The sequence below is a fragment of the Hirundo rustica genome, chromosome 18 (genome assembly GCF_015227805.2).
Source record: "Hirundo rustica isolate bHirRus1 chromosome 18, bHirRus1.pri.v3, whole genome shotgun sequence".
Classification (NCBI taxonomy): Eukaryota; Metazoa; Chordata; class Aves; order Passeriformes; family Hirundinidae; genus Hirundo; species Hirundo rustica.
Window position 1 is genome coordinate 979,443 of NC_053467.1, and position 21,962 is coordinate 1,001,404.

The 21,962-nt window shown below is 57.5% G+C and overlaps 1 protein-coding gene across 2 annotated transcripts; it reads right to left on the reverse strand.

The window, feature by feature from the left end:
• Window positions 1-692: 692 nt before the first annotated feature.
• Window positions 693-8,314, reverse strand: PIRT (phosphoinositide interacting regulator of transient receptor potential channels). Of its 2 annotated transcripts, none has more exons than XM_040081798.2 (2): window positions 8,203-8,314; window positions 693-3,447 (listed from the first exon to the last, which is right to left on the reverse strand). In XM_040081798.2, exons 1-2 carry the CDS (start codon window positions 8,257-8,259, stop codon window positions 3,025-3,027), a joined length of 480 nt encoding a protein of 159 aa, XP_039937732.1. In that variant the 5' UTR covers window positions 8,260-8,314; the 3' UTR covers window positions 693-3,024. The 2 variants fall into 2 exon arrangements, with proteins under 2 accessions (XP_039937732.1, XP_039937734.1); XM_040081800.2 differs by lacking the exon at window positions 8,203-8,314 and adding an exon at window positions 3,754-3,860 and having other exon boundaries at window positions 699-3,447.
• Between the last annotated feature and the right edge of the window lie 13,648 nt (window positions 8,315-21,962).

A 21,962-nucleotide genomic window follows, 5' to 3' on the forward strand; every position in this document is an offset into this window, starting at 1 on the left:
CAGTGTTGGGAGCTCCAGTGGGAAGTTCCCTCCCTCCCTGGCAGTGATCAGGCATTTACACCCCGTGCTGCCGAGGGGGAGTTCCCACTTTGATCCTGGACTTATTTCCCTGCTTTTAATATGACTTTCCCTTCAGTTATCCCCCAGCTGTTAATCTGATTTCCCCCTCGCTTTTCCCCCAGTTGTTAGTCTGATTTTCCTGTTATTCCCCAGTTGTTAATCCGATTTTCCCATGATGTTCCTGTCCCTTTTCCTCCCTGTCCCACCACAGATCCGGGCAGCAAACCCTGATCTCCCTCTTGTAAATCCTCTCCTCACCAGGCTGTGCTGGTCCTCGGGCCGTTTCCCTGTCCCTGGCAGGCTCCATCCTCTTTCCAGACACGTTCCTGAGCTGCTGCTGACCCCTCAGAGGCGTTCACCCAGCCCCAAACCCACCCGAGCCCCATTCCTCGTCCTGCCCCAGCCCAGTGGTGCCACGGCACCCCCAAACTGCCACCAACCCCCCAAGCACAGCAGAGCTGTGACACGGCAGCAGCCACCTGCAGGGCCCTTGGGAAGGTTTGCCTTTAATAAAACCTCGTGCTCTAGTTAGAAATGACCGGTCTGGAATCCAAGGCAATTCTTGGGTCTCGGGGACTTTTTTTATCACATTAACATTTCACTGGCTGTCTTCTTCTCTTTGGCTGTGAGACGTGGACAGCAGGAACCCCCTTGAGATGTGTCCAACAGGAACCCCTTGAGACAGGGACAGCAGGAACCCCTTGAGATGTGTCCAGCAGGAGCTCCCTAGAGATGTGTCCAACCGGAGCTCTCTAGAGATGTGACCAGCAGGAACCCCCTTGAGATGTGTCCAGCAGGAACCCCTTGAGATGTGTCCAACAGGAACCCCTTGAGACAGAGACAGCAGGAACCCCTTGAGATGTGTCCAGCAGGAACCCCTTGAGATGTGTCCAAGAGAAACCCCCTTGAGATGTGTCCAGCAGGAGCTCCCTAGAAATGTGTCCAGCAGGAACCCCCTTGAGATGTGTCCAGCAGGAACCCCCTTGAGATGAGTCCAGCAGGAGCTCCCTAAAGATGAGTCCAGCAGGAGCTCCCTGTCTCCACTGGCCAGTTCTGGCCCTCCTGGAGCACCCCTTTGGCCAGGCAGCCCCGGCTGAGCACAGCTCTGTGCAGCAGGACCCATTTCCAGGTGCCTCCTCCGCCCAGTGCAGCTCCGGGGCTCCCAGCCGTGCCCAGATCTGCAGCCAGCTGGGGCCTGGGGCTGCTCCTCCCGCTGCTCCCTGGTTTCCCATCCTGACTCCTGGTGTCCACCCCGTCCCTGGCTGCAGCTGCCCCGAGTTTTGGTGAGCGTCCCCTGCCCGAAGGGACACAGGCTGGTGCCCGGTGCCAGGACGGCAAACAGCAGCAGAGCGTGGCGTGACACGGGGCATGGCCGAGGAACAAACAGCTCTGCTGGGTCCCGTGCCAGATCTGCCACCGCTGCCCAGGGACGCCTGCGCCAGGCAGGAAACGAAGCTCAGGGCCAGGCTGAGCCTGGGGCAAAGGGATTTGTGTGCCCAAACGCTCCTAATGCAGCTGCCAGGATGGGATGTGCCACCTCCAGCTCTGCCCACACGGGTGGGAGGATGTCCAGGAACACAGCCCTGGGCACAGACTGGGGCAAGCCTGGCACCGGTGCCAAGGTGAGCCCGAGCTCACCTTGTGTGGAAACACAACTGCTTCGGGTCTCAGGCATCTTGGAGCACATTTCCCAGCAGAAATGTTGATGTGGCACTGCTTTGAGAAACGGGGGAGCTCAAGCAGACATGGCCAGGAGGAGGTGGAGAGTTCCCTGGGAGGGAATCAGCTCAGCCCTGGGCACAGCTCCCACAGCTCCCACCATTCCCAGACACATTCCCCTCATCCCTGCCCTGCCTGGTGCCTGGAGCAGCAGGATCTGTGTCGCTCTGCAGGATCTGTGCCCCTCTGCAGGATCTGTGCCCCTCTGCAGGATCTGTGTCCCTCTGGAGGATCTGTGCCCCTCTGCAGGATCTGTGCCCCTCTGGAGGATCTGTGCCCCTCTGGAGGATCTGTGTCCCTCTGCAGGATCTGTGTCCCTCTGCAGGATCTGTGTCCCTCTGCAGGATCTGTGTCCCTCTGAGGATCTGTGCCCCTCTGCAGGATCTGTGTCCCTCTGGAGGATCTGTGCCCTTCTGCAGGATCTGTGCCCCTCTGCAGGATCTGTGTCCCTCTGGAGGATCTGTGTCCCTCTGGAGGATCTGTGTCCCTCTGCAGGATCTGTGTCCCTCTGCAGGATCTGTGTCCCTCTGAGGATCTGTGCCCCTCTGGAGGATTTGTGTCCCTCTGCAGGATCTGTGTCCCTCTGCAGGATCTGTGTCCCTCTGGAGGTTCTGTGTCCCTCTGCAGGATCTGTGTCCCTCTGCAGGATCTGTGCCCCTCTGCAGGATCTGTGTCCCTCTGGAGGATCTGTGTCCCTCTGCAGGATCTGTGTCCCTCTGCAGGATCTGTGCCCCTCTGCAGGATCTGTGTCCCTCTGGAGGATCTGGGATCTTCAGTAGGATCTGTGCCCTCTGCTTCTGCTGCGTCTCCTGGTGCTGTGCAGATCCTCCAGCGCAGATCCTCCAGCCTCTCCGGCAGATTCGGGATCTGTGGCTCCAGTCAGGTGGTTCCTCTCTGCTGATGGATCCTGCAGAGCCTCCTGGGGTCCTGGGTTCCTCTGGGGTTTTGTTTCAGCCCAGGCTCCTCTGGGGCTTCGCTTTACGCAGTTTGTGCCGTCGGGTCCCTCTTTGGACAGCGGGGCAGTGCAGAGACCCTTGCTGGGCTCAGCTGAAAATTCCTGCTCCTCTTTTCCCTGGGATGACTCGGGTGAAGTACAAAAGTTCATTTTCACGCCGGACACGGTGTAGGGAAGGCGCCGGCTGGGGAGGAACCCTCCAGGGAGTACGAGACAGTGTCTGTTTGCATGGCTGATCAACACGGGTTGGCGGAGGGGAGGGAACCTTCTCGGGCAGGTCGCGGCTGCCCTCAGCGGTTGAAGAAGAAGGACTTGAGGCTCTGGAGGAACTGCGACTTCTGCCTCTGCTTCTGCTTCTTGCGGATGATGGGGATCCAGACCAGGCCGCAGACCAGGAGCATCAGTCCCAGGGACAGGAAAGCGGGGCCGGACATTTTGTAAGCGTCTTTGTTCTGGGTCAGGAAGCAGGACAGGCTGGTGATGACCGTCCCGAAGAGGAAGACGGCAGCTCCCACGGACACCACGATGACGGGCTTGTGGTAAATGTCCCACTTGCTCCTGGAGGCGCTGGTCCACACGGACTCGCTGCGGGAGCTCATGCACAGGGTGCTGCCCGTGTGGCTGGTCACCAGCTCCTTGGACTGGGGGGACATCTCGCTCCCGTCGGGGCTCTTGGGGGGCATTTCCATGGTGGTGGGGTGGGAGGAGGAGACCTGGGATGGACAGAAGAGAAAGCAGAGCAGGGCAAGTGACGGAGGATGGAGGGAGCTTCCCTTTGGTCATCGGTGGGTGCAGCCCAGGTGGAGGTGGAGGAGTTTTTGGGAGGGAAAGAAGAGCATGGCACCCATAAGCTGGTGGAACAGGATCCTGCAGGCAGGCTGGGCAGCAGGAGGGGCAGTGCCAGCACTCCCTGAGCACCACACAGACGTTTAGCCCGCGTGGGCTCTGCTCCAGAGCGGGTAACCCAACGCCCACCGCAGCCCCCACACCTCTGTGCTCAGCAGGGATGGCTCTGGCACCTCTCAGGTGATGGCTTTGCTCCCTGCCCGTGGCTCGGCAGGTGAGCAGGAGGTGACCCCGCGGCCCCAGCGCTTTTCCTGGAGCTGCCGATCCATGTGGGAGCGAGTTCCAGGCCAGGGCAGCCACGCTGAGGCTGGGAGGCTGGCACAGCTCCAGGGGCTGCAGGAACCCTGCCCAGAGCCGGGCCCTGCTGGGCTCAGTGCCCACCCAGGCATGATGGACAGGCGCCAGCCAGCACCTCCCTCGCTCCTCCACCTGTGTCCCTGCCAAGCTTTGTGGTTACTCTGAGAAGAGACAGATGTCATTTCGTAGTTCAGTCCCCCCCCAGCACAGCCACTGCTGCAGAGTGTTGACATCTTTTGGGGTGTCTCAGGTCTGCCGGGCTGGGGCAAACAAGCACAAAGCACAAGCCAAGGGCTGTGGGCAGGATTTGCAGCCCTCCTGCCTGGAGTTCTCACTGCTCTCTGTTGGAACAGGAAAAACAGGGGCAGGGCAAGGGACACATTTCTGACTGAGAATCCCAAATCCCTGAGGCTGGAAAAACCCTCCCAGCCCATCCAGGCCCAGCTGTGCCCATCCCCACCTTGTCCCCTGCCCAGAGCATGGAGTGCCACCTCCAGGAATTCCTGGACACCTCCAGGGATGGAGATCCAAACCTCCCTGGGCATTTCCAGTTCCTGAGCTCCCTTTCCACGGGGGAATTCCTGCTGCTGTCCCCCCTGAGCCTCTCCTGAGGTTGTTCCTTCTCCTCCTGCCCACTGAGGCTCTGCATGGACAAAATCTTTGCTCTGCTCTGCACAACCTGCCCTGGCATCAGCCCGGTGCCCCCAACCCCCCACCAGCTGCAGCTCTGCCTGAATCCTGAGTAATTCCAGGATTTCACCTGCCCACTGCTGCCCTCCGGTCCCCCTCCTCCAGTGCAATCCAGACCTTTCCCGGCATTTCATCCTGGCGTTTCCTGTCTTTGTCCTCCTAACCTCCATCACAGAGAGGTTTTACGATCGAGCCACTGTCTAATTTTAATTTGGTTTTGTGGCAGGAAATTTGCTTTATTCTCTCTGGAATAATCGCGCTCCTCAGCAGTTTGAAACGCGACGTGCTGTTCCCTCTTTTGGGCATCCCATTCCCTGCTTCCCTGCGAGCTGCCACCCCGATTCTGCATCCCAGGGCAGCAGCTCTGCCCGGCACCGTCCCCTCTGCGCGCCGAGCGTTGATGTCAGGCTGCTGCAGAAGCCATCAGCGGCCTTTCAGCTTTGCCTTTCCGCTCGAGAGGATTTATTCCCCCTTTTATTTCCTGGCAGAACCGCCCCTCTCACCACAGTTCCCAGACCCTGCTCATTTTCCCAGCACTTCCTGGCAGAGCCCGGTTTTCCCGTCACGCTTTTGCCCGCTGCTGGCCGATGAAGGATTTCACTCCCTGCCGGTGCCCGGGGCTGGTTTGGGAGCACCGGGAGGATCTGCAGCTCTCGGGAGAGCCGATGCAACTGCAGCTCCTGCTCTGCCGCTGCTGCATCCCGAATCCATCACAGATGTGCTGGGATGGACGCACGGAGCAGCCCGGCAGGAGAGTGCTATCGGGTTTCTCCAGCGTTTTTAACGTGGCTGGAAGCAGACAATCGGCAGATGCGCGTCTCAGGTTTCACATCTGGGAGCTCTGCTGCCCTCCTGAAACCCCGGGCAGCTCTCGCTGCTGGGGTCTCTCCTGCCCCTCTCCACAAGGGAGACCCTCCCCGGGTTCTGCTCCCCCCTGCCTTTGCTCCTCCAGCGCTGCGAGTGCTGGGGTTTGGTTTCCGAACCGGGAAATCCTGGGGGTCTCCTTGCTGGGGAGCCCAGTGCCAAGGCACAGCGCACCTTTGGGGCTCCTGGATCTGGGGCTCCAGCCCCACATCCCCCCGGGAACCAACGCTCACGGAAGAGAACAGTTTGGGGAAAACCCAGAGTGAGCTCCGCACCGCACGGATGTGGCTCGTCCTGATCCCTGCTGGGGAGGAGCCGAGAGCCCAGGAGGGTTCCTCCTCTCCTCCAGGAACCCCAGAGCCTGCCAGGGGACAAAGTGAGCTCTGCCCTGCCTGGCACCGGTGCCCCAGACTGGTGGCACTGGGCGTGGGGCAGCTGCAGCCACCTGCACAGGTGTGCAGACGCTTCCCCAGCCGCCTGTGGGACATCGGGATCCTGCCCCACACACAGGGACCCCCAGGCCCCTCCCCTGGCCCCACGGCTCTCTGGGGCTCCCGGTGACCCCGAGATGGCTCGTGGTGGTCTCCTGGCAGAGAGCAGTGCCAGCAAAGCCTCCGGGTGAGACCCAGAGGGTTGGTTTGTCCCTCAGCCAGGAGCTGTCGCCCCAAAGGGCAGCAAATCCTCGCTGGGACCCAGCTGGGAGTAAAACAAAACCCTGGGCAATGGAGAAGGAGATTTCCCTGCTGCTCTGGAGCGTCTCAGTTGGACTCTTTATTTGGTCCTGGTGTTAAATCTCAGCCCGAATTTCACCCCAGATGGCAGCAGCGGGTCCGTGTGTGCCAGGAGAAGGGGTTTGCTGCTCTGGGGGATCCGTGTGGCCCTGGAATGGGAAGGGAGGAGGCTGCTGCCCTCATGGACGTGCACAAACTCAGCAGGAACTTTTCCTTGGATGTCTGTGCTGGCCAGATTTAACCGAGGGCAGCTCTCAGTCAGTTCCCAGAGAGAGAGAGGAACATTCACTGACCCGGCACAGCTGAGGTCCCCAGGAAACACAGAAAGATGGACTGGGGGAGGTGGGGGACATGTCCTGCCTCAGCTGCCCCGTGGAGAGCAGCCCCACAGCCCCACCGGCCTCGGGCACCTACACTGGGGAACAGCACCCAAACCTGAGAGGAAACAGCACCCAAACATGAGAGAGAACAGCACCCAAACCTGAGAGGGAACAGCACCCAAACATGAGGGGAAACAGCACCCAAACATGAGAGAGAACAGCACCCAAACATGAGAGAGAACAGCACCCAAACCTGAGAGGGAACAGCACCCAAACATGAGAGGGAACAGCACCCAAACCCTGAGAGAGAACAGCACCCAAACCTGAGAGAGAACAGCACCCAAACATGAGAGAGAACAGCACCCAAACATGAGAGAGAACAGCACCCAAACATGAGAGGGAACAGCACCCAAACATGAGAGGGAACAGCACCGAAACCTGAGAGGAAACAGCACCCAAACATGAGAGAGAACAGCACCCAAACCTGAGAGAGAACAGCACCCAAACATGAGAGAGAACAGCACCCAAACATGGGAGGGAACAGCACCCAAACCCTGAGAGAGAACAACACCCAAACATGAGAGAGAACAGCACCCAAACAGGGGAGGGAACAGCACCCAAACATGAGAGAGAACAGCACCCAAACATGAGAGGAAATAGCACCCAAACATGAGAGGGAACAGCACCCAAACCTGAGAGGGGAACAGCACCCAAACCTGAGAGGGAACAGCACCCAAACCTGAGAGGGGAACAGCACCCAAACATGAGAGAGAGCAGCACCCAAACCTGAGAGAGAGCAGCACCCAAATCTGAGAGAAAACAACACCCAAACCTGAGAGGGAACAACACCCAAACATGAGAGGGAACAACACCCAAACATGAGAGAGAGCAGCACCCAAACCTGAGAGGAAACAACACCCAAACATGAGAGGGAACAACACCCAAACATGAGAGGGAACAGCACCCAAACCTGAGAGGGAACAGCACCCAAACATGAGAGGGAACAGCGCCCAAACCTGAGAGAGAGCAGCACCCAAACATGAGAGGGGAACAGCACCCAAACCTGGGAGGGAACAGCACCTAAACCCTGAGAGGGAACAGCACCCAAACTCCCAGGGACCGAGTGCTCAGCCCACCCACCGTCCTGTGCCTCTGCTGTCCCCACGGTCACTGGCGGCCCTCTCCATGCCCTGAGCACAGCACACTGACACGCACAGAAGCAGCCCATCAGGAGGGCTGGGCTCTGCCGGCTGAGCCCTGGCAGGGCACAGGGAGGTTGTGGGTGCCAGGGATGGGTGCTGGAGCCCCATTCCCGTCTCCGTGCCCCTGCTCCCCTGGGAGCCAGCAGCGGGCTGGCTCTGGGCAGTGTCCCTGCAGCCTGGCTGGTGCTGCCCCCAGACCCTGCAGGCTGGCAGAGGATTTCTCCTGACCTACAAACCCCCCAGGTCTGGGATGGAGCTGAGGCAGAGCCAGAGTGCCTTTGCTGGTGCGGTGGGGCTGGGCTGGGCATCCCGCGGGGGCAGCTCCCAGCTCTGCCGCAGCCTGGGCAGTCCCCGAGCAGCCTCAGGGCACACAGCTCCTGCAGGACCCTCTGTGGGGCTCGGCCAGAGGATGGCCCCACCTCGCCGTGCTGGACCCCCTCCCTCTCCACCAGCCCCTTCCCAAACCCAAGGAAAGCCATGGAAAGCCATGGAAAGCCATGGAAAGCCATGCTACTTACGTGGGGAGCAGGGAGGGATGGCTGCAGGACAGGCCCCTTCTCCAGAGCCAGGCTCATCCCAAGCCCCACATCCCTCTGGGTGTTGTCCTGGGGGCTCTGTTGAGTCTAATAAACAATGGAGCATCCCAGCTCGGATGATCTCACCAGCCCATCAGGACATGGTTTAACTCCTTGTGTCCCTGCCCCTGGCTGCCGGGAGGGTTGGATGGCAGGCTGTGCTCGGGGAGGCAGGGCAGGGCCTGGAGCAGGAGCCCAGCGCTGGCGGGGTTGGTGCTGAGCCAGGCTCGGATCATCAGCAAGTTCCTGAAACGTCTCTCAAGTGCAATTTCTGCCCTCTCAGAGCGCCGAGTCCTAGCCAGCCACTGCAAAGTGCTTTGAAGCTCATCAGCGAGGCATTAGAGGGATGCAAGGTATCAGCAATTATCTATTAATTAACATCCTGAGTCCATTACAGGGAGGAGGATGGGAAGAGAGAGGTGGTTCTGGAAATGCTGCTTCCATTCTGGAACCCCCAGCCAAGCTTCAATCCCCTCTCCCAGCAGTGAGGATCCGCCTGGGGCGGGGAAGGGATCCAGCAGCGCCAGCGCTGGGTTCCAGCGCTGGAACCTCCAGCCCTGAGGGATCGATGCAGTGAAATAAAACAAAGTTTAAGCTGCACCACAGACCTGGCCGGAGTGGGACGAGGCTGTGGAGCTCTCCTGGGCATGTGCATGACCCACAGGGGCCAAGGCTGGGCACAGAGGCAGCACCAGGGGCTGTCAGGGCTAGGGGAGGCTCTGGAGGGTCAGCATGGGGGGACACGGCCTCATCCCGGTGTGGGGAGCTCACAGGAAGACAGGAACCCGGCTGAGATCCCTCAGCTCAGCTCTGTGCAGGCCAGTGGCCAGCAGTGGTGGCCATGGGACAGGCTGTGGAGTTTGGGGTGCAGCAGGAGGATCCCAGCCTGGCCAGGGGCAGAGGGCAGCAGTGGGATGAGCTCAGGCTCCCATCCTCGCCCATCCTCACCTCTGGATGATTTATCGGAGCAGAGAGAACTCCATTGCCCATTGAGCTGGGAACCAGCAGCCAAAGGAACCTGGTGTTTGGGGGTGTCCAGGGAGGATTTATTGCAACAGATGGAAACATCCTCTGGAACTGGGAGAGCTGAGTGCATTTGGGTTCCCTACTGCAGCTCTGAGGGAGGAAGGTTTTGTCCTAAAGGAGCAGTTTGGCATAAAGGGAAGGTTTCATTTCGGCTGCAGCAGGATCCGCTCCTCAGCCTGGTTCTGCACCATCCCTGCGCTGTCCCTGTGCTCTCTGTGCTCTCTGTGCTCTCTGTGCTCTCTGTGCTGTCCCTGTGCTGTCCCCGCGGTCCCTGTGCTGTCCCTGCACTGTCCCTGCTCTGCCCCTGCCCTGACCCCGTGCTGTCCCTGTACTGTCCCTGCTCTGCCCCTGCCCTGTCCCCGCTGTCCCTGCTCTGTCCCTGCCCTGTCCCCGCTGTCCCTGCCCTGTCCCCGCTGTCCCCGCTGTCCCTGCTCTGTCCCTGCCCTGTCCCCGCTGTCCCCGCTGTCCCTGCGCTGTCCCTGCCCTGTCCCCGCGGTCCCTGTGCTGTCCCCGCTGTCCCTGCGCTGTCCCTGCCCTGTCCCCGCGGTCCCTGTGCTGTCCCCGCTGTCCCCGCTGTCCCCGCGCTGTCCCTGTACTGTCCCTGCGCTGCCCCTGCTCTGTCCCCGCTGTCCCTGCCCTGTCCCCGCTGTCCCCGCTGTCCCTGCTCTGTCCCTGCCCTGTCCCTGCGCTGTCCCCGCTGTCCCCCCTGTCCCTGCCCTGTCCCTGCCCTGTCCCCGCGGTCCCTGCGCTGTCCCTGCCCTGTCCCCGCTGTCCCCGCGGTCCCTGTACTGTCCCTGTGCTGTCCCTGCCCTGTCCCCGCTGTCCCCGCTGTCCCCGCTGCCCCTGCCCTGTCCCCGCTGTCCCCGCGGTCCCTGTACTGTCCCTGCTCTGTCCCTGCCCTGTCCCCGCTGTCCCCGCTGTCCCCGCTGCCCCTGCGCTGTCCCTGCCTTGTCCCCGCTGTCCCCGCGGTCCCTGTGCGGTCCCTGTGCTGCCCCTGCCCTGTCCCCGCGGTCCCTGTGCGGTCCCTGCGCTGCCCCTGCCCTGTCCCCGCTGTCCCCGCGGTCCCTGTACTGTCCCCGCGCTGTCCCTGCCCTGTCCCCGCTGTCCCCGCGGTCCCTGTACTGTCCCTGCTCTGTCCCTGCCCTGTCCCCGCTGTCCCCGCGGTCCCTGCTGCCACCCCGCGGGCACTCGGAGCGGGACGCGGCCCGGGGACATCGGCACAGGCTGGAGGCAGCGGCGATCCCCGGCGGCAGCGGAGTTTGACAAGGAAGCTCCGCGCTGTGCCCCGGGCCGGGGCAGCGCTGGGGCACCCCCGGGGAAGCAGAGGCTGCAAGGCCGAGGGTGGCGGCCCAAAGGCCACCCTGTCCTGGGGACATGAGGGACAGGCAGGGCAGGGACGGGACTGTCCCGCTCTGCTCTGGGCTGGGGCGGCCTCACCTCGAGTCCCGGGGCGCTTTGGGGGGCACAAAGGATCTCAGGGAGAGGATGGAGGATGCAGATGAAGATGGGGAAGGGACTGGAGCTCTGTCCTCAGCGGCAGTTTATTTGGAATCATGGAATATCCTGAGCTGGAGGGACCCCCAAGATCACCCAGTGCAGCTCCTGTCCCTGCCCAGACCCCCCAAAATCCCACCCTGACATCCCTGGGGCGCTGTCCAAGCTCTCCTGGAGCTCAGGGGCCGTGCCCATTCCCTGGGGAGCCTCTGCGGGAAGAACCTTTCCCAAAATCCTGCCCTGGCGCAGCTCCACGATCCGCAGGTGGAAAACGCTTGGCTGGGACGGGCACCGGGCAGCGGGAGAGGGAGCGCCGTGCCCAGCGCGGCTCCGGGAGCAGTAGATGGTGCTGTTGCCCTGCAGGATGATGCTGGCAGGGGCGGTGGAATCCCAAATCCCAAACCCGTTTCTCTACAGGTGAGCAGGGAACATTATTAAACTAATTGGAGGTAGACGAGGAAAGAAATCGGCGGTACGACCTTCCAGTTCTATACTGCAGCAAGAAGCAGCCCTGGTTGTAGAATTTAATGTGACACACGTGTCAAAATGAGAGAAGGAATGTTTGCCTAATCGTAAAAGACCTCCCAAAACTCAGTGTCCCATAGAGATGCATGATTCGGGAAACAGGAACTTCTAAGGATAATTTCACCTCAAAAAAAAAAAAAAATTACATACAAAACGGCCTCGAATTGTTTAATAACACGACTTTGGACATCTCACATCAAATTTTCAGGAAAAAAAAAAAATTACCACTGTTTTAATGGTAAAAAGGAAACTGAATTAAAAAGCAGCCAAAGCCCATCCCAAGGTTTCCCAGGACCTGGGTTCCTCCCCGGCTGTCTCATGGTAAAGGGACTTTGTTGGGTTTTTCATTTTATTATTTTATTTTATTTTATTTTATTTTATTTTATTTTATTTTATTTTATTTTATTTTATTTTATTTTATTTTATTTTATTTTATTTTATTTTTTCTTGGTTGTGGAGACAATAGTGAAGAAATCTTGGGATAAAGGGGCTGGCAGTAAAACTTGGGTGAGTTTCTGTGCCCAGTTCTGGACTCCTCAGTACAACAAAGACAGGGAGCTACTGGAGAGGGTCCAGTGGGGCCACAAAGGTGTTTTGGGGTGTGGAGATCCTCTCTGATGAGGAGAGGCTGTGGGAGCTGGGCCAGTCTGGAGAGGGGAAGGCAGAGAGGGGATCCATCCACCCATCCAAACATCTCCAGGGGGTGTCAGAGGATGGGGCCAGACTCTGCTCAGTGGTGCCGGTTACAGGGAGAGGTGGCCAAAAACCAAAACACCAGAATTTCCACCTCAACACCAGGAAGGATGTCTTCCCATGGAGGTGGAGTCTCCCTCTCTGGGGACATTCCAGTCCCACCTGGATGAGTTCCTGTGTCTCCTGCCCTGTGTGGCCCTGCCTGGGCAGGGGATTGGATGAGCTCCAGAGGTCCCAGCCGTAATCATTCTGTGATCCTGTGAGCTTTGGGCTCCTTTGTGAAGAGTTTGAAGATCAACAGAGGGACCTGAGGCGTCTCCCAGCCTTGCCCAGCCCACGGGAGCTCCCCCAGGACAGAGCCACCTCCAGCGGGATCCGTGCAGGAGGACGGGGACATCGTGTGCTCACCACCCCCAGGCTGCAGGTCCAAGGGAGGGGGATTGTGCCCTAGAGGAGCAGTTGGCATAAAAGGGAAGGTTTCATTTCAGATGGCAGGGGAGACAAATGTGATGGGAATGTCTCAGAGTGGCTGCAGAAACACCTCAGAGGACCAGGGGGTGAGTGTGTCACCAGTGTCACCTCGTCCCTCACGGCACCGCGTGCAGCAGGAGGGCTTCAAGGAGAGCAAGCCCGAGGTGTCGCTGCCCTGGAGCCCCCTGCTCAGGGGTGTTGTTGTAGGGATGATCATGACACACAAAGTGACACCAAGTTCAGAAAGCTTCTCTTTATTACGGCCCCGTGCTGTCTTTTATACAGTTTTTACAAACCTCAAGGGCAACTTTTAATCAATTAACATATTTCTTGTTGATTGTTTTATCGGTTAGTAAAAAACATTTTACTTGTCCATCAAATCTACCCATTCTGGGATTGTTTACATATTTTCTTTCCTGATTCTCATGGGACACATCCCTTGTTATTACAGGTGCATTCATTTTTCACCCTCAGAATGGATTGTTGTGTTAGAGGAATTTCTTATTCTCAAAGCAGTTAAAGGAACTTCTCATTCTCCAAACAGCTTCATCCGTGAGCTTGCAGATTGCTTGTTACCAGCACTTAGAAGAAATGACAGGCCAGCTATTAATTTAATAGGGCGGGCCTGATTTTGTAATTAATAATTAATAATTAATGGTCTATGATAACCCGTCACGACAGGCGCGGGCTGTGCGCTCAGTTTGGCTGAGCTGGGTGCGGGTGAGAGCAGCCTGAACTGCGCCAGGACGCTGCCTGCTCCAGGTTCAGCATCTCACACGTGTGACGGGGTCCCCAGCAGCCCACAGGGAGCTGTTCTTTATGTTTGAATTACTATGGGGGCAGAGATAACAACCCCATAATTAGGTTTGCACCTTTGAAATCTTCCGTTTCGTTTGCAGCTTGAAGATTTACGCAGTCACGGAGCTTTGCACGTCCCAGTTCTCCGCATTATTTATTTATGTTCGACAACGACTGTACTTGTTAAATCACAATGTTTTCAATAAAAAAAAAATAAAAAAAAGAAAAAGGAAAATAAAAAAAAGAAAAAGGAAAATAAAAAAACTCACCTCAAGCCCAGAAATACCTTTTCCTCCTCTTCCCCAAGCCTCAAGCCCTTACCGTGGATCTTTTCTAGCTGGAAGCCCTGGGGATCTCTTAGCTCCAAATTCACGATAAGTTGTACAAACACAGACCGTTTGTTTCTCTGAAAGGAGAAAAGGGCTGGGCCAAGGTGGGAACTGGGGAGTTCTTGCTGAAGGGACTCAAACCTGGGGTTGGATTCCAGCCCTGCACGTGGGGAGTGTCCCTGTGGGGCTGGGGCAGGGGGAGGTCAAACACAGACACACCGGTGACCCCACAGGAACAGATCCCAGCTGCTGCCGTGGCTCTGGGGATGGAGGAGCAGGGCAGGGGACGTGGTTCTCCTGACCCACATCTCAGGGACATGGCAGGGGATGCACTGGGGGAGCTGGGGCAGCCTCACACACGAGCTTTTCCTGCCGTGTCCCGGGGAACAGGAGTGGGAATGGCCCTGGGGCCCTGCAGGCTGTGCTGGGTGCTCAGGGCTGGCCTCGGGGAGAAGGAAATCTGGAGGAGCATCAACCACACCGAGACACGGACAGATCCAGTCAGGAATGAGGAATGAGGGGACTTCCCTGGCCCTTGGATTCCAGCAGCTGTGGCTGCAGCCAGGGATGGATGGGGCTGCTCAGGGTGTGGGGCTGCTCAGGGTGTGGGGCTGCTCAGGGTGTGGGGCTGCTCCATGGTGCAGGACTGCTCAGTGCTGTGAGGCTGCTCCAGGTGTGGGGTTACTCCTTGTTTGAGGTTGCTCCATGGCCGCTCCATGGCGTAGGGCTGCTCCAGATCTAGGGTTTCGCCATGGTGTAGGGCTGCTCCATGTTTGAGGTTGCACCAGGGTGTAGGGCTGGTCCATGGTGTGGGGCTGCTTCATCTTGTGGGGCTGCTCAGGATGTGGGGCTGCTCCATGGTGTAGGACTGCTCAGTGCTGTGAGGCTGCTCCAGGTGTGGGGCTGCTCCATGGTGTAGGACTGCTCAGTGCTGTGAGGCTGCTCCAGGTGTGGGGTTACTCCTTGTTTGAGGTTGCTCCATGGCCGCTCCATGGCGTAGGGCTGCTCCAGATCTGGGGTTTCTCCATGGCGTAGGGCTTCTCTGTGTTTGAGGTTGCTCCATGGTTGCTCCATGGAGTAGGGCTGCTCCATGTTTGAGGTTGTTCCATGGTGTAGGGATGCTCCGTGTTTGAGGTTGCTCCATGGCTGCTCCATGGTGTAGGGCTGCTCCAGGTGTGCGGTTTCTCCATGCTGTAGGGCTGCTCCATGCCTGAGGTTGCTCCAGGGCTGCTCCATGCTGTAGGGCTGCTCCATGGCTACTCCATAGTGTAGGGCTGCTCCAGGTGTGCGGTTTCTCCATGGTGTAGGGCTGCTCCGTGCCTGAGGTTGCTCCATGGTGTAGGGTTGCTCCAGGTGTGGGGTTTCTCCATGCTGTAGGGCTGCTCCATGTTTGAGGTTGTTCCATGGTGTAGCGCTGCTCCGTGCCTGAGGTGGCTCCAGGGCTGCTCCAGGCTGCAGGACACACCGCCTGCTCTGCCATGGAGAAGTTTCACCCCCTCTATTCCTGCAGTTTCCCGTTAATTTGTCCTTCGGGCCCCTGCCCTCGCTGTCGGCCCTGCAGGAGCCGGGCACAGCCTCATGCCCAGCCTCTCCCACCCTGCTCACCCACGACTGTGGGTGCAGGGCACGGAGCAGGCAGCCACGGGAAAATTGGGAGCGTTGGAGTTTGGGGTGATTTCTGTTTGGAACTGCTTTGGACATGGATTAGGGATTGCAATAAATTTATGAGGCAATCACCCCCCCCTGCAATTAGATGAGGACGTTGAAACAGATTTCCCATTGCTTGCCCTGGGATAAGTGGCTGCAGGACCATTTAAAATGTCTCCTGTATTTATCTCCTTAATCACTTTTTTAAGCATACATGGTTTATTGTTTTATTGATTGGACAGAGCTTTGAATAATCAATATGGCTCTGAGAATTCACTGGGAATGACAGAATTGCAATTAAGTAGAGTATGTGGAGAGAGCCTTAACCCCTCTCATTAATTAATGAGGTCACTTTTTCAAGCGTTTCAGGGAAAGGTAGGTGGCAATTTATTGTAATCCCTGGAGAGGTGTTTTTTTTTTCTCCTTCCTCACGCAAAGTTACCTCAGACTCCCTGCCCTGTGCCAGTGACCTTCGTGTGTCCTCCTGCAGCTCCTCGGTGCAGCAGAGAGCGGGATCGGGCTGGGGAGGAATTTCAGCCCGTCCAGGTGTCAGGGACTTTTCCTTCGTGCAGCCAAACGCCTGCCCCTGGCTGCACACCTTTGAAACCAGCCCTTTCTGCTGGGTGACGCCGACACACCTCCGAGCGAGCTGCGGCCCCAAAAAGGCTCAGACACCCCGGGTGACGCAGCTTTACTCCACACCGCTTCGGAAAGGGCGGCCAGGGGCGGGCTGGGAGCGAGGCCGGGCTGGCCTGGGATGGAATCTGCCCTGGGAAATGGGAGCTGGGCAGGACGGGAGGCTGGGAAGCAGGATGGGAGGCTGGGAAGCAGGATGGGAGGCTGGGAAGAAGGATGGGAGGCTGGGAAGGAGGACTGGAGGCTGGGAAGAAGATTGGGAGGCTGGGAAGCAGGACTGGAGGCTGGGAAGGAGGACTGGGGGCTGGGAAGCAGGACTGGAGGCTGGGAAGCAGGATGGGAGGCTGGGAAGGAGGACTGGAGGCTGGGAAGAAGATTGGGAGGCTGGGAAGCAGGACTGGAGGCTGGGAAGGAGGACTGGGGGCTGGGAAGCAGGACTGGAGGCTGGGAAGGAGGACTGGAGGCTGGGAAGCAGGACTGGAGGCTGGGAAGCAGGACGGGAGGCTGGGAAGCAGGACTGGAGGCTGGGAAGCAGGACTGGAGGCTGGGAAGCAGGACGGGAGGCTGGGAAGAAGGACTGGAGGCTGGGAAGCAGGACTGGGGGCTGGGAAGAAGATTGGGAGGCTGGGAAGCAGGACTGGAGGCTGGGAAGCAGGACGGGAGGCTGGGAAGCAGGACGGGAGGCTGGGAAGCAGGACGGGAGGCTGGGAAGCAGGATGGGAGGCTGGGAAGAAGGACTGGGGGCTGGGAAGCAGGACTGGAGGCTGGGAAGAAGATTGGGAGGCTGGGAAGCAGGACGGGAGGCTGGGAAGGAGGACGGGAGGCTGGGAAGCAGGACGGGAGGCTGGGAAGCAGGACTGGGGGCTGGGAAGCAGGACGGGAGGCTGGGAAGAAGATTGGGAGGCTGGGAAGCAGGACGGGAGGCTGGGAAGCAGGACTGGAGGCTGGGAAGAAGATTGGGAGGCTGGGAAGCAGGACAGGAGCCAGGGAAGCAGGACGGGAGGCTGGGAAGCAGGACTGGAGGCTGGGAAGCAGGACAGGAGCCAGGCAAGCGGGGCCATTCCTGGTTCCCAGCCTGCCTGGAACAGCAGAGCAGCTGCTCCCGCTCCCTCCGCAGATGGGAACTCAGGCACCAGCACATGGAGGGCTCCTGGAGCCAGAGGAGCATTCAGGGAAAAGTGATTCATGCTTCTGTTGGCAAATAAACTCCTGTTCTGCCTTCGCTGGCACTTTGCAATCTGTGCATGGCTCAGGTAGGAGGAAAACTGCTGAGAGTTCCCAGGAAGGCTTCCAGAGCAGGAGATCTCACAGCAGTCCTGCGCTGCTTGCCCAAACACCCCGAGCACAACCTCATCACTCATCCTCCCCTTCCGCCAAACTTGGGCCCCTCCTTCTAAGAAGGAGAAAAAAAAAAAAAGAAAGAAAAGAAAGAAAAAGCACTATTTTAGGCTTTTTCAGTGAATTGCTCATGATTAAAGAGATGGTTGGGAATAGTCTGTGATGTTGAGGAGTCTCTGTATGAAATATTGAGCAGTGCTTAAGAAAGCCAACTGTATTTGTGTGGCAGAAATGGGGCTGGCCGGGGAGCGACAATGGAAAGGAGACAGAGAGAGCAGCCGAGGCTGGTGACTCATGAGCAGAAAACGGTTTCAGCTGGGCCAGGCTGAGATGGAGAAAGCGTCTGGGTCATGCTGGGCCTCGTCTGCGCTGTGAAGGTGTCCCGGTGTCACCAGGGAGTCCCACCTCGCTCTAAAAAGAGAAGTGGCGGTGTTTTTATTGATATAAAAGAGTAATTTAGCGGGATTCGGTGGCAGGGCGCGCTTGGTTATGTGCTGATAGAGGACAGGGTCAGGCAGAGCCGCCAGGGAGCCCCCGACACGTTGCCCTGGGCAGCCCTGGAGGGGTGGTGGCTCCCAGCAAGGCCTCCAGAGGTGCCACCAGACACGTGGTGACAACGGACCTTCACATTTCATGCAGGAAATCGGCTGCTAATGAGAAGCGGGTTTTGCACAAACTGCTTCGGAAGGGTGGATTTCTGAAAAAAAACCACCTCAGAAGTGTTCTGCTGGCCAAGTGCACGGTTGGGATGGAAATTGATTGGAAATTGATTGGAAATTGATTGGAAATTGAATGGAATTTGGTGGAATTTGATGGAACTTGATGGAATTGGATGGAATTGGATGGAATTGGATGGAATTGGATGGAATTGGATGGAATTGGATGGAATTGGATGGAATTGTTTCCCCTGCTGGGCCAAGAGCCCCAGAGCATGGAGCTGATGGAGACCACGCTTCATTTCCAGCCCGGGCAGGAGTTTGGCACCGAGGGCAGAGTCAGGGCTGTACCAAAGCCCTGCTTCATGCCAGGGCCTCATTCCAGAGGAAATCCCAGCCACGAGTGCCCAGGGTGTGTTTTTACCCGGGTTTGGCTCCAGCAGACACGGATCCCTGAGGGCCCAGTGGCACAGGGCGCTGCAGAGGCGGCACTTGGTGATGAGGTGGCACTTGGTGACAAGGTGGCACTGCCTCAACACACACCCCTGTGATCCCAGGGTTTGGGGGGCTTTTCTGGAGAAGCTGATGCCCCAGCCTTGGCCCCGCTTTGTTTCTGAAGCGAGTGGCAGCGCTGGGACTGAGCCTGTGGGACGGGGCTGTGTCAGAGCTGATTTCCCTTTGATAATTCCCTGCCCCAGACAGCAGCACTGACGGAACCAGCACAGCTCCTCCCGCTCCGGCAGCCTGATGCAAAGAAAAGAGGAGCTGCTGCTGCAGGCTGACACACTTTTACGTGGGAAGGGCTGGGGAGAAACTGAGACATTAATAATAATAATAATAATAATAATAACAACAATAACAACAGTATTATTATCAACAATAAAAATATTTCTTAAATAAATTTATCAAAATTGCTTAGCAAATTAATTATTAGAATTTATTTATTAAATATTCTATTATTTATTAATCTAATTAATATCATAGAATTACTCTATTAATCCTCCCCAAGTCGCCCCCAAACCCCTGAGGTTTCCTGGTGGCCGTCAGAGCATTAACCAAACACATCGGGGTTTTTTTTGCACGTTTACTGCGCAGGCACACGCGTCTTTCACCGGGGTGCCAGGCTGGGCGATGAAGGGCACACACTGAATACACAGCGCTGCTGGAGGATCCCTCCGTCTCCTCCGGGGAACTGGCTGTGCCAGGGGAAGGGAGGGAGAGGCCGGCGGCAGGACAAGGTCCCCAGCCCTGCTGATCCATGGAAACGCCGTCTGTGAGCAGGACTGCGGCAGCCCGGCCCGGGGGGAGTCGGCTGGGAAGCGATTCCCGAAGGGGAGTGCAGTGAACACCCTCAGAGCCGTGGGATAATTCAGGGTAGGAGAGAGCTGGCTGGCAGATCTCTGCCTCTCCATCTCCTCCCTTTCCTGCTTTTCTAGAGCATCGCTTCCAAGTCTCACATTTCCCACGTGTTTCAGCTGTTCTGTCATCCTGGGTTTCCTCTCCTCCCGGTTTATTTCCCGTATTTCCAGCGCACATCGATCAGAAGCCCGTGGAAACCGAAAGAGGGTCAATGGGACAAATTAATTCTCTCTGTCCTCTGTGCTAAGACTTTATGACAAGTGGCTAATCATCTTTGATTCCTCTGCTACTGCTGGTAATGACATTAGCCACGATTTACTCATTTAGCTCATCTGTGGATTTAATATCTGATTCACCAGCACATCAGAAGGGAGCGGGCTGAGAGGTCCAGGAAGAATTAACCCCTTTTCCACGCACTTGCACTTCGGTTATTGCCATTCAGAATGACCTTTTGGAGTTAATTGATCCGTTGTGAGAATCTGTGAGACCTCGGTGGCCGGGTTCTGGCCTTGGGCTCCTTCTGAGTAAAGGCAATTGACGCTTCCCAGGAGAGGGCAGGGTGAAAGGAGTGTCCGTGTGGAGCAGGATGATTCTCTGTGGCACTTTAGGCTTACTAAAACCCCAAATTCTGAGTTTCTAGGACTCAAAAATGCTCACCATCCCCAGCTACCTGAGCTCCCAGACCATAAAACCTCTCATTCCTCCTTGGTCCCCAACCCCTGGGGCTGTCTCCGGTCTCCCAACAGAGCAGTCTCGGGGTGGGATCTGCTGGGACCTGCAGATTGCTCCATGAGGGAGGAGAACTGAGCCCGTTCCAGCTCCAAATGGCCCCGCTGTGTCTGCTGTGCACGAGGAGCTGTAAATACCCTCCCTGCTGGCTGCCTGCTGCTCTCCCTGTCTGCGGTTTTAATCGCGGGGGCAGCTGCGGTGTTTTTGCAGCTCGCTGGGGAGATCTGCCTGCCTGGGGTGTGCTGAGAGCCCCCAGGCCAGGGGAACGGCCCAAAATAGCCTCACTGACCTTGGGTTCCAACGGGACAAGGGTTTGGAACGGCAGAAGGGATGGGATCAATCAGCAGGAACAACCTGGGCTGGCAGGAGCTGCTCCTGCCCAAGGCAGGGGTGGAACAGGATCATCTTTAGGGTCATTTCCAACCCAAACCCTTCTGTGATTCCATGATTTTATGACCCTTCCAAGCTGTCCCTCCCGTGCTTGTCACTGATGGATTGATTTGTTCCTTGATCTGGTTGTTCAGCCTGGAGAAAAGGAGGCTCAGGGGGAACTTGTGGCTCTGCACAAGCCCCTGACAGGAGGGGACAGCCGGGGGGGGTCGGGCTCTGGGAACAGGGAACAGGGACAGGAGCAGAGGGAACGGCCTCAGCCCGGGCCAGGGGAGGCTCAGGGTGGACAGCAGCAGGAATTTCCCCATGAAAAGGGAGCTCAGGCTTTGGGAATGCCCAGGGAGGTTTGCAGTGCCCATGCCTGGAGGTGCCCAGGGAATTCCTGGAGGTGGCACTCAGTGCTCAGGGATAGGGACAAGGTGGGGCTCAGGGTGGCCTTGGAGCTCTTTCCCAACCTAATGATCCCGAGATTCTGGTCTGAAATGGGCAAGCACAGGACATCCTGCATGAGGGGAAGGCTGGACTCTGTCCTGGGATTAACAAAAGATTCCCTGATCCTGGTTTTTCCTGCATCCTCCCTCTCTGCCACGGCCAGGATGGGCAGGATGGGCAGGATGGGCAGGAGCTGCCTCCGAGGAGAAAGGATCACGGTGGGGGCTGGCAGCCAGAGACCCACAAGCCTCTGTAAATCACAGCAGTGGCAGGAACTCTTTGGGAATGGGGTGAAATACAGATGTCTTTCATAATTAACACATCAATTACATTCTCGAAAATCAGGCGGAAACATCAAATAGCATTAACTGGAAAATTTCCAGCTGCTGTATCCCGTGGCCTTGTGATGGGTGTGTTAATTACCCCTCATTAAATAAACCCGACATTGATACCAATACCTGTCATTTCAGCTTGCCAGAGGTGGTGGCGGTTTATGGTTTTCCCAAATTCCCGTTGCTGACAGAGCCAGGGCCCAGCAGCGTCCCCGGGAAGGAGCTCTGCTGTCCCAGCCTGTTAATCAGCACTTGGCTTTTGGCAACGACATCGTTTATTGCCACGTGAAAACAGAAGAATGATGGGAATCGCTGGGCTGGGAAGGAAGGAGCAGGATCAGTCCCTGGAGCATTTTCCTCGGATTTGTTCTGCCTCTGCTGAAGTCACTCAGTAAGTGCTGGCTGTCCCTGCTAAGCCACTGCTCCAAGGGCAGCACAGCCCCTCTCCAGGGGAGTGCAGCAATGCAGGGCCCAAGGTCACGGCATGAATAAACACCCCTTGCCCTTGGAATAAATCTCCTTTATTCCCTGTGCTCTGAATGCAGCCGCTTCCCTTCGGCTCCAATTTGCAATTTGTACGCCGGTGTTTTCAGTGCTGGAAGAATCAATACACCTGGACAAGGCTTGAAATCAGCAGGATCCAGTGCTGGCCGGAGGAGAAGGCTGGGATTTATTCAGAAGGCAAACTCCCGAGTTTCATTCTGCAAATTAAATTGTGTGGTAGAGCTGAGGGGCAGGATGAGAGAATGGCCCCGAGCCACATTCTGGGACACGAAGATCTGCTGTCAGGTCCAGCAGATCCTGATTCCCATCCCAAATCCCATCTCAAATCCCATCCTAAATCCCAT